Source organism: Euprymna scolopes, chromosome 11 (genome assembly GCF_053919585.1).
Source record: "Euprymna scolopes isolate OS-2025 chromosome 11, ASM5391958v1, whole genome shotgun sequence".
Lineage (NCBI taxonomy): Eukaryota > Metazoa > Mollusca > Cephalopoda > Sepiida > Sepiolidae > Euprymna > Euprymna scolopes.
Window position 1 is genome coordinate 144131428 of NC_136492.1, and position 12818 is coordinate 144144245.

A 12818-nucleotide genomic window follows, 5' to 3' on the forward strand; every position below is an offset into this window, starting at 1 on the left:
TGATCGTCAAATTTATAGTTAACTGAAAATTAGCTGGTGTAACTAAGATAAGAATTCAGGCTTTATAAATTTTAACATTAATTGTTCGAAAATTGAATGCTGTTGACTCATCAAGTTAACTTGTTTTAAAAGCCAAATCTTTCTATTCTTTTTATTTAAAAAATTATCTACATTATAAGAGAATATTGATCTTTTTTAAAGATTTAAGTTTACAACATTAAAAAATACAGATATTTTTTTTTATTCAAAGAATATTTACCTGAGAATGGCAATTATTTTTTTTATAGACATTTTTTCTTAATATTATTAAAATTGATATAATTTCTTTAAAGATAATCATTAACAGTAAATTATACAGATGAAGAAAACTCCCCACGGGACAGAGTTAGACACCAGTCGTTTTTTAACGTGGATAAAACTGGTAATTGTAGCTCCTGTTAATGATAACTGGTAATTAAATTGTAGCTCCTGTTAATGATAAAAAATGTCATTTTAATTCTTAAAAAACGTTTTTTTTTTCTAATAAGCGTTTGGATTTTCTTGACAATGCTTAAAAAAAAACAAAAAAAAAACAGAATTCTAAATTATGCAAACTTGTATAATTGTATTTTTTTTTAAATTCTTAGAAACATGCTTTTTCCACTGTTATTTGATTATATCACAAGATCAGACCTAATTTAGTGCATTGACTGCCATCATTTTAGGTGAAATGAATTTAGGATCTTCACTGTAATTTCAGTATTCTTAATCACCATACTGGCATTAAAGTTAGTCCTTGTTTTTGTTTAATTATAAATTCCATAGAATCATTAATCATGATTAGTTGTATCACGAGTTATCTTCTCTTAATTGTATTATAAATTGTCTTCTCAATAATTATTAAAATTTAAGAAGTTTTAAATCATAATAGTAAAAAAAAACAAAAAAAAAAAAAACAAATTACTTAGTTATAATTATTAAAACAATACTTTTTTGCATAAAATTTGAATTTTACTTAATTTTATTATTGCAAAAGATACACTCGCAATTTACATGTTTAATTTATTGATTTTGTTTGAATTTTACTTAATTTTATTATTGCAAAAGATACACTCGCAATTTACATGTTTAATTTATTGATTTTGTTTGAATTTCTTTTTGGTGGGGTGATGATTTAATTCCAATTAGAGTTAATCTTTTTTTTAAGTAAATCATGTTTTTGTTAATCTAAAACTATTTTGAATGATATTTTTGTGTTACGTCAGCATTAGACATCAAGTTTTTTTCTCCATCTTTTAAATTAAATTCTGTGTCAAGTTAAATTTAATGCACTTACACATGACAACATTAGGTTAACTTATTTTAAAACAGTTTCACTCCTATGATAACCATCTTTTTAACCCTAACGTTTCCATTTAAAAACCATTTATTTGAAAGATTGTAGCTAGTAACAACAAATATGCAAACAAAAATAGTTTTCCTTTCAAGAAGGTAGCCATCTCAAAACATTGACTATTTAAAAGATGTAAAATGCAATCTGTCAATTTTTACAATGGGCTGCTTATCCTCAAGGTCCTTTTGATAACTGGTTAATTCATTGCTAATCACATGATATGCCCCTACTGGGGAGTGCTAACGGGGCTGCTCGGGCATTATTTGCAAGTCAGAGTTCTCAGAGTGCTGATTTTCAATTTCCACTTTCCGACTTTTGTGTCACATCTCGATATGGGAGAGAGATAAAAAAAACTTTTCTACAATAAAGTACCAAACTTTACTTAACAGGAAGTGACCACCGTGTAAAAAAAAAAAAAAAAAAAAGGAATATAGGAAGACGTCAAGGCTTTTATTAAAGTAGAAATGTAATTAAGTTTAAAATTTTTAACTCCTCTCCTCCCAAAGTAACATGAATCACGTGCGTTTCCATTGATGTCTCGATTGGAACCGAATTGTATTTAAGCGTGAACTAAGCTAAGCAAAAATTCAGAAAGTCTGAGCATGTGGAAAAGTTTTTGAATCGCTAATGTATTTCTATGCGAGATTGAACAAGCCTGTTTTAGCCAACCGAACTATAACCAATGATCATGTATTACGTGTGCGTGTGACTGCTACATATCTAATGTTGAATTAACTCGTTAGGACAGCTTTTAATACAACTATTCTTTAATATCATCACAAAGTTTCAAGCTAACTACAACTATGATTATATTTAATTCAACAACACTTTAAAAACCATTTTTTTTTAAATCTCAAATGCAGCCTGTTGATTGGGTGTCTGTTAGAAAGAACTTAAAGATGGACACTTCAGTAAAACCTGTCGATTGGGCAATTCCAGGAGAAAGAAGTGGCTTGAAAACTTTGGAAAGCTTTTGCAATAATCGCTTGAAGCATTTTGCCACCGAGCGTAATGATCCAACAAAGTCGAGTCTGAGTAATCTTTCTCCATGGTTACATTTTGGTGAGTAAATCGCAGAAATTTGTTTCATTTCACACAAAGCAATTTTTGAATTTTTTGTTTTAAATTTCTCTTTGTTTCTCTCTCTCTCTCTTTCTATTTCCCTCTCTCCTATCTATCTATAAAAATGAGAATGTGTGTGTGTGTGAGGACACTTCTCAACCTATATACTCAATGAATCTTCTACAGACTTGAAATTTGGTATATAGGATATTCACATATGTGGAAAACTTTGTGATCCATTTTCATCTGGAAATAAGGTCTGCTAAAGGGTCAAAATAAAAAAGTTGATATGTGGGATTTTTATCTATTTTCTAACTGTTTTATGAATGTGCATGCGTGAATAGTTCACATTACAGATTACTTAAGTTAAGAATAAGTAATTTGTAAACACCTTTTAAAAGATGTCACACTGGTCTAATAGTTATTGTCTTTAGGTTTTGGTTTTTGTATTAATTAAAATATAATATTTATGCATATTTTACAACCAGGCAATGCCAGAATGCTTGCTAGTATATAATGAAATTTGCTACCGGAATAGAAGAAATTGAAAAGAATTGGCTACTGCAATAGTAATAGAAACTGAAGTAAGCGGACAACAGAAGATATTGCGTTTTGAAAGAATATGTTGATGTTTATCAGTTGTTTTCATTAGTGAAATATTTCATTTTGGTTTCCTAATGTCTTGTTATCTGGAGAGAATATGCACTGTTTCAGGGATTTTGTTTTAGTTATTTCACTTGTAGACTTGTACATAATTGTGATTCTTCGTTGTTTTTCTTGTGGAGTATGTCATTGCAACCACTTTTTTTCCCCATTGCACTATGAGTTCTAGGTCAGCAAAGAAAATCAGTAAGATATTGATCATTAATGCCCTTCGAAATGTTGTCATAGTTGTGCCAGGTGCCTAAATATCAATGAAAAATTTTAGAATGTCATTTGGGAGATCATTGATGGAGATCAGAAAGAGGGTTTGGCCCAGAATAAATCCCTGACGCACAACAATATTAGTACTATGTGCTTCCAACTTCTGCCCATTAACGACTACTTTTATAAACCAATCAAAGAAAAAGTATTTGATGGTAAAGATATTTTCAGATATCCCATAATTAACAAGCTTGTAAAGTAAACTTATAAACGCTTTTGATATGTCATTAGCTATTGCTCGAGAAATGAAGGCTCCGTTAATAGATTCACTGATCTTGTGTGATATTACAATTAGCACATCAGCTGTTGATACTGCAGGATAAAATCCATATTGCTTGTCACCAAGTACATTGTTTTTGCTGAGGTGGTTGACAACTTTATCACAGATTTAAACAATTTACTCATGGCACACAGGAGACTGATTGATCTGTACTAAGATGCAGATGACAGATTTACAATATTTTTAGATACTAAGCAGACTTAATGTTTTCCAAACAGATGGGAAGCATTCCTCCTTTAAGTAACACTTGAACACCTTGAATAGGAGTTAGTTCCAGTTGCAACTTTTCAAACACTATGATTGGAATATTGTCAGGCCAATTGCTTTGCCATGCTATCAAAGTCTTCTGCGCACATCTCTTATACCGTCCAGATTTAATCTTCTCTGACTTCATTCTGCCCGTCTTTCAGATTCCAATTATGGGTTCATCATATCATTCTCATATCGTCTCTCTCCATGCAATGCATGTCCTCAAACCTCACTGACCAAGTTTCACTTCCATACATAATCACATTCTACAGGGCAGAACAATAAAATTGCCGCCACTGATTCCATTTCCATTTGATAAAAACTTTTTTTTTTTATTATTATTGTTGCAGACCATCTACTAGTTGGCTAGTTGAATACAAATCCCAAGAGCGATAGGAACGTTCTATCATGTCTAAAAGTGATACAATGTTCAACGAACGAAATCAGAGATGCGCTGCTGTACAACTCATGCTCTCTGCCGATTGAAATTATGATAACAGGACCATTGCCAGAACCCTTAAAATGCAATTCTGAATCATAGGGACATGTCTGGGGTGATGAAAACAAAGTTTCCAGCCACAATTATGGTATTTGGTGTGGTTATAAGTGAGGATAACATCATGCCACATCATATCTTCGAAGTCGGCTTGAAAGTCAACACCAAAGTGTACCTGAAAAGTGTGCTGAAGAGTGTGGTGATTCCCTGGTGCAATCAGGTAACCACTGGCAGACCCTGGGTGTGGAATCAGGACTCTGTGCCAGTCCACAAGTCTAAAGAAACCCAGGTTTGACTTCAAAATGAATGTTACGACTTTATACCCTTCTCTCACTGACCCTTCCCCTTTCCACTCCTAACCTGAAGCTGCTGGTCGTACGTTGAGAACATAGCGTCCCACAACACCAAAGCCAGCCTGATCGCCACCATCCACCAAGTATTCGTCAAGCTCCCACCGGTGTTTGTGGAAAAAGCATGTTCCCAGTTTCGAACCTGTATCGAGGTTGTAATTGAGGCTGAAGGCAGCTACATTGAATAGATGTCAGTTCATTAAAGATCAGTACCCCTGTAGCTTATGTCCCTGATAGTAGCCACCTACATCGAATTGGCAATGTGCCTTGTTTGGGGTGAAAATGTAATTTTAAAAAAATAATAATAATAATGAACATTCAAGAAATGCAGCAATATACTTGTATTTAAACTTGTATTTAAACATTTTTTTTCATTTAGAGGTGATTGTAAATAATGTTTGTACACAAACACTGGAAGGAAAGTAATATTTGATAGGAATAAGAGTTTTTGTAAATGAAGTTTTTTCAGTATTATTTTTAAGATTAGTGTTTAATTAAAGAAGTAAGCTAATATTTTGTTCAAAAAACAACTCTTTATTTGAATAATATATTTTCGCACCACATCAAGTTAACAAATGAGGACTGTTTTTGCATGAGAAATATTCACATAAATTAATTGCTATAACTTTCAGTGTAGTAATTAAAGCAGTTATTTAACACAAGGTGTAATGTGAAAAATTGACCATAATTATGGTTGTGCTATACTGGTCATTGAAATAGGGGGGAAACACAAGATAGAAAACCTTTTAATATGTGTGCTGAATTGCAAAATTGTCAAATTTGCTTAAAAAATTATCTATTGACAATTTGGTTATAGTCAGCTAACATGGTTAACTTCTGGTGTAGTGCTATTGGAACTGGTGACAAGGCAAATCAGTTGCTTCACTTTTATTGTTGTTCAGTATTTTTCTATTGTGAAGCGATTTATTGAAATAAAATAGAAGAAAAGGCCATTATTGAAAATTATACAATAAAAATTAACAAAATTATACAATAAAAATTAACAAAATTATACAATAAAAATTAACAAAATTATACAGATAAAAATAACACAGTCTTCATTTACACTTTTAATAAGAAAATTTAAAAAATAGTTTTTATTTTATTTGAAATTAAAAAAAAAATATGTTTATGAAATTATAAAATTTTTTTTTTCATTTTAAAAATAAGTTTATTTGAATTCATATATGTTTATGAAAGTATAAAAATAAAATTGTAAAAATCAAAAAAAGTTTCGAACATCATAAAAAAAATGTATCCAATACATAATATTCCCAAAACAGTTTAAAAAGGTTTAAAAAGTGTTTTCAGTAATTCTTTAAAAATAAAACTAATTTCAATAATTCTTTAAAAACTAATTTCAATAATTCCCAATTAAAATAAAACAACAAAAAAACAACTTTTCAATGATCCTTAAATAATAAAAAAAAAAAGAACAGTTAGAAAAATGTATTAATAAAAAAAAAAGTACATGAACAGGGGAGATATAGGTGTATGAGAAAAAAGTGAAGGAATCAATGTGCCTTGTCAATGCTTCTGGTAGCACTTCACCGGGACTTGGGAAGTACATTAACTGACAATTCTTGACTAGACTTTTAAATCGTGAATGCATTTTCTTTAGGATGCATTTTTACAAGTTATTTATGGTGTGACTGCATCTCTTTTTTTTTGAACAGGTCAAATTTCTGCCCAAAGATGTATCTTAATGGTGAAAAAGTTAGGAAAATCATACAAAGCCAGTGTTGATGTTTTTATTGAAGAGGCAGTCGTTCGAAGTGAATTATCTGATAACTTTTGCTACTATCAAAAGAATTATGATAATCTCGATGGTATGTTCTTTTTTTATTTTTTATTTTCTTATTTGTTAGAGAATCAGTAAATTGTCTGTTCATCCGTCTATCTGTTTTCTATTTTTTTTTTTTTAACATGGAAGTCACCACTTATCAAGGCCCGGAGGCCACTCGGGGATAAGAGTTATTGCATGTACAGTAATCAATGGGACAATATCATAGTAATCGTTACTAATGGAGATCTGATAAAGCGTCTTACTTAAGGGAGTGGTTTATCAGGAATTTGTTTATGTTGGACTTGAAGACATCCAAGAGAAGAGAGTTCCACAGGCGTGCACTTCTAAGAAAGAAGTTTTGTTCATGGAATTTACGTTTTGATTAAGGCACAGATAAAGAGTGGAGAAAATTACTGAAAGTGGTTTCAGCTAGACAGGTGTTTGTCATGAAAGATTGGCGAGAGGGGATCATAGACGACCACTTATCAAGGCCCGGAAGCCACTCAGGGATAAGGGTTATTGCAAGTACGTACATTACGTTAGTGTGGAGATTTGATGAAGTGTTTACTTAAGGGGGCGGTTCATTAGGAATTTGTTAACGTTGGACTTGAAGACATCCAAGTTGTAGTCAGGTGGGAAGCAGGCAGACGGAACAGAGTTCCACAGGCGTGCAGTTCTAAGAAAGAAGCTTTTTTCATGGAATCCACGTTTTGATTTAGGCACAGATAAAGAGTGGGGAAAATTACTGAAAGTGGATTCGGCTAGACGGGTGTTTTTCGTGAAAGATTGGCGAGGGGGGGACCAGAGATTGGAGTTCAGACGAGCACCTGCCATGGAAATAACGATAAAACAAGGATAGGCTCGCAACGTCTCTTCTGTGGGAGAGAGGTTGCAGGGTAGAGAAAAGGGCATCCCCCACCAAGCCATGAAGTCTATTTTGTACTCTGTCAAGGCAGGACAGGCTGTTTTTAGCAGCTCCTGCCCAGATATGGCAGCAGTATTCCATCGTTGGACGTACTTGGCTTTTATATAGATAGAGAATTGCATCAGTAGTGAGATATCTTCTGGAGTGGTAGAAGGATCCCACCATCTTTCCAGCGACCTTGGCAACAGACTTGATGTACGTGTTCCATTTCAGATCAGAAGTAAAGGTCAAACCCAGAAGCTTGTCAAAACTCTCAGACGAGAGCCATCCATCCCAATTGATGCCAGATGGGGATCAGAGCGTTGATGATGTAAGGATAGGAGTTTGGTTTTAGATGCATTAAAGGTAACCAGCCACGTCTTCCCCCACTGAACCACGTGCTCGAGATCAGAGGAGAGAGAATCAGAAAGAACTTTGTCATTTACAGCTTTTGATGTGTTGCCGTAGATGATCGTGTCATCAGCATAGATGTCAACGAATGATTTAAGTATGTGTTTAGGGAGGTCATTAATGTAGATCAGGAAGAGAGTTGGACCCAGGATTGACCCCTGAGGGACTCCAGCATTAATACTGCAGGCCTTTGATTTTAGTCCATCGACCACTACTCTTATGAGCCTATCAGAGAGAAATGATTTAATGATTGAGAAGACATTTCCAGTTATACCGTAGCTGGAAATCTTGTGAAGTAGATCCTTATGCCATACCTTGTCGAAGGCTTTTGATATGTCAAGAGCAATTGCCCTAGAAAGGAAGCCTTTGTCAAGAGATTCACTAATCCTGTGAGATATAACCCTCAGCACATCTGCGGTAGATCTTGCAGAGCGGAAACCATATTGTGTGTCACTAAGAAGGTTGTTTCTGTTGAGGTGGTTGACTATTTCTCTATTTAATATGGATTCCAGCAACTTACTTATAACACACAGGAGACTTATTGGTCTGTACTGAGAGGGAGATGACTTATCACCTGAATTCTTAAATACAGGGCAAACTGATGAGGTCTTCATGGGAGTTGGAAAGCACTTCTCCTTAAGGCAACGCTTAAACAGTTTCGTAAATATGGGAGCAAGTTCTGGTTGAAGCTTTTTTAACACTATAATTGGGATGCCGTCAGGGCCAGTTGCTTTACTGGAATCAAGGTTCTTTATTAGCTTGGCGACCTCATGCACGAATATTTGTCTTTTACCTAGCGTGTTCTGTGTTATAGGAGGAAATATGGGGAGTTGATGGCCTTCGCCGCATAGGGTAGAATTAGCTGCAAAGTTCTTTGCAAATAGTTTTGCCTTGTCTGACGCTGACGAGATGACCTCTGGTCCATTGATAATGGTTGGTATAGAATGCACACTTCTGTTCAGGATCCTATTTGTTATTTGCCAAAACTGGTGGGAACCAAGCCGCTGATCAGCTACCTTGGATTTAACAGACTGGACATATAGCTCTCTTGCATTTTTTATTACTCTTTTACAGTGGTTAGAATGCCGTCAGGGCCAGTTGCTTTACTGGAATCAAGGTTCTTGATTAGCTTGGCATATATGGGGAGTTGATGGCCTTTGTTGCATAGGGTAGAATTAGCTACAAAGTTCATGGCAAATAGTTTGGCTTTGTCTGATGCTAACGAGATGACCTCAAGTCCATTGATGATGGTTGGGATAGAACGCACGCTTCTGTTCAGGATCCTGCTTCCTATTTGCCAAAACTGATGGGAACCAAGCTGCTGCTCAGCTACTTTGGATTTAACGGGCTGAGCATATAACTTTCTTGCATTTTTTATTACTCTTTTACAGTGGTTGCTGGCAGTCCTGAAAGCAGCTTTAGTCTCAATACATGTATGACGTTGGTAGCTATGGAAAAAGTGATTTCTGTGCACAATGGCAGCAGCACATTCTGGAGAGAACCATGGCTGGCTGTTAGGTTTTTGTTGAAATTGTTTGGATGGTATGAATTGGTCTATACCTACAATTAACCATTTGGTCAGGTTTGATACTATAGAGGACACATCCTTTTTAAACATGGAATGCAGAGGTAGATCAGATATAAATGTAAGGAAGCTATCCCAGTCAGCCATAGAGTATCGATATACTGTACGGTGGAGAAGTATGTCTGAAGACTTGTTGCATTTTTTTTTTTAATTTTATCTGATACAATCGAGTGGTCGGAAGATCTATTTATCTAATTATATGTGTATCTATCTGTCTATATATCTATCCATCTATCTATATAATTATCTATCTAGCGATGAATGGACAGTAAAGATTTGAAGTCATGTTTTGACAACATATCAAACTCTATGACCGGTTAAGTCTGCACTGAAAGATGCGAACGGGGACTGGAAGTGATGTGACACATGTCATGTGTTCTGGTTTGCGCAAGTCAAAGATTCTCGATCACTCCCTTCTGCTATGACAAATACCTGGGAGTGAATAAAATACATAAAATTTCATATCGTTTTGGGTCCTGTCTTGAAGTGTTCCTGTAAACAGATTCCAGCTCCTCCAAGAATGGTTGACAAACCTCTTAGAAGAAACTAAAATAAAAAAATATTTTGTGTAAAAAAATTATACAATTTGTTAATTAATAGTTTCAATTAATATATAATTTGTTAATTACATAATGATTTAATTGGATATATAATTGATGTGGGGGAGAGGGTGTCTGTTTATATTGCATGTCAATGTTCATTTTTATGGCACATCAGCCATTTTGAGGGGTTTCAAAACATAATGTACCTTTTATATCTTCTTTCATACCTCTTGGTTGTGTCCTCTAGTAGTTTGTGTCCTGACATTGGCACACCTGGAACAAAAGTTCTCTCATGCAAAGCAACAGATACAAATCTCATTTACTTGGACTATTGTATCTTTATTCGGTTCCATGGTCGAAGTTGCATCGCTGTTTCTTTGCTCATCCTTAGTTTAACTTTGCTATCAGTTTATCTGCAATGTATCCTCTTCTCTTGCCGCCTCCATGAGAAGTCTTTTATCTTCTTGGAACTCTAGACTGACCAGAAAACGCATGTGCATCCCTATTTATTTTAAGGTGTATTTATGGGAGTTAAAACCTCGTTAATCAGTTTGCACTCAAAATACACTGACCTGTCTTGTAACCCCTGCTAGCATACAGGTGCACGTGTTGATGGAAGTCATTGAGTTTAAAATCTGTCAACCTTTTGACCTTTTTGCACTTGGAACAATAACCAGTTGCCCCAAGCATTATTGACACAAAACATAATTTGTTAGTCACATAATAATTTAAATTAATATATAATTTAATTATATAATTTATATAATTTATTAGTTATATAATAATTTAAATTATTAGGTTGGTGCAAAAATGTCATTTTTGACGTTTAACTAAATATATAAAAACATTTTTGCACTAGCCAAATACATTATTTGTCAAGTAGATAATGATTTAAATTAATATATAATTTGTTAAACTTATTGTATAATTTGCTAATTATACAAAAATTTTAATATGTAATCTGTTAATTATATAATACTTTCTATTATATAAGTTGCTGCAGCAGCCACACTACACAGAACTATAAATATCTGCACTATCTACATCCCACCCCAGGATCCAATAAATGAAACGGAGCTGTACAATATAATAAATCAGTTACCCAAACTCTTCTTACTGTTAGGTGATTTCAATAGTCACGATATATGGGGATCTGCATACTTGGATAAAAAGGAAAAAATCTTGAAAAAAAATTAATGACAATGACTTGTGCATATTAAACAATAAATCCAACACATACCTTCATTCCGCTTCAGGCACCTACTCAGCATTAGATTTATCTTTGTGGGAACCTTACTATCTTCACGGACAATAACTGGAAGGTTTTAGAAGATTCATGGGGTAGTGACCATTTTCTACCTACCCCCACAGAACATTGAACACTAGCAAAGGTGTAATCAGGTGCCCCGAACTAGCCCTGTGCCCCTTAGAAGAAACAAAAAATAATCTTAAAAATCAAAACGTCATTGATATCAAAAGAATTCAGATAAAAACAAGATCCGTCGAAATCATAGACACAAACACTTACATATTAACATTTGATACTCCTCAAATACCTAACAACATAAAAATAGGATATGAAAAAATAAACACTGAAATTTACATACCAAGCCTATTCAGGTGTCACAATTGTCATCGATACGGGCACCATAAAGATCGATGTACACGACCTCCAACTTGCATGAGATGTGGAGACAAAGAAACACATATTGATTGTCAAAATGCACCAATTGCCATCAAAATCATAGCACAAACTCAAAGGAATGTGAAAAATGGAAAAAAGAAAAAGAAACTCTCAGAATAAAATACATCAAAAACATAAGTTTCCAAGAAGCCCGTAAACTAGCAGAAAACAAAAAATACTCTGAGATAACAAAAAGAAATACACAGCCTAACTTTTAACCTCGAACCAAATAATAATACAACAAAAACAAATCCATCAAGCACTGAAATTGAAATATTCATGAAATTACTCAACGAAATGAGAGAATTAATAGAAGACTTTAAAAAAAACCATGAAACAAGCCATCACAGAAAGTAAAGATTTTTTTAAAGATTATAACTGAAATAAAACAAACTCTCCAAACTAAAACTCTACCACAAAAACCTATTAAACTCCAAACAACAGCATCCATAGAAACAACCCCTGCAACAGAAAAAAATAAAAAATAAACAGACCCCAAAAGAACCCCACGAGACCGCTACCAATAAAAGCAAAATAAACAGATTCCACTCAACCTCTAGATGAGGACCCCACCACCCACCGCGACCCCATTTGCGATCTGAAACCCGAAATACCCAAGCAAACATCGAAACTATGGACGTAGACATAAACACCAACAGTCTAAAACCAGAAAAAGACAAACCATGGCTCATAAAATACTTCAATGGAACATAAGACGAACAAACCCAACTTTGAAGAAATATTATAAACTTATAAAAACTTTCTGTCCTGCTATAATTGCTCTACAAGAAACCCACCTAAAAGAAGATAATACAATTAATATAAAACACTACTGCTCATATAACTACATAAACAAGAATTCAAACATAGCTACAGGAGGATGATCACTACTTATAAACAAAAACATCCCACACAGTGAAATAAACCTAAAAACAAACATGCAAGCTGTTGCAATAACCGCAACATTTCATAAAACAATAACATTCTGTTCACTATACATCCCACCATGTGAAAGAATAAAAGAAACTGAACTAAATGCCCTAATCCAACAACTACCAACACCATTCATACTAATGAGGGACCTAAACAACCACAACAAACTATGGGATAGTACAAGAAATGACAAACGTGGTAAAATAATCGAAATACTACTTAACCAAAATCAATTATGCC

At 34.0% G+C, this 12818-nt stretch overlaps 1 protein-coding gene across 3 annotated transcripts in view; it reads left to right on the forward strand.

The window, feature by feature from the left end:
• Window positions 1–12818, forward strand: part of LOC145288095 (deoxyribodipyrimidine photo-lyase-like) — a 118830-nt gene that overhangs the window by 90841 nt on the left and 15171 nt on the right. For all 3 annotated transcript variants that reach the window (XM_080136152.1, XM_080136150.1, XM_080136151.1), the window contains exons 6-7: window positions 2236–2434; window positions 6410–6562. In XM_080136152.1, the coding sequence (XP_079992278.1) occupies window positions 2236–2434; window positions 6410–6562 (352 nt within the window). The remainder of the gene's footprint in view (window positions 1–2235; window positions 2435–6409; window positions 6563–12818) is intronic.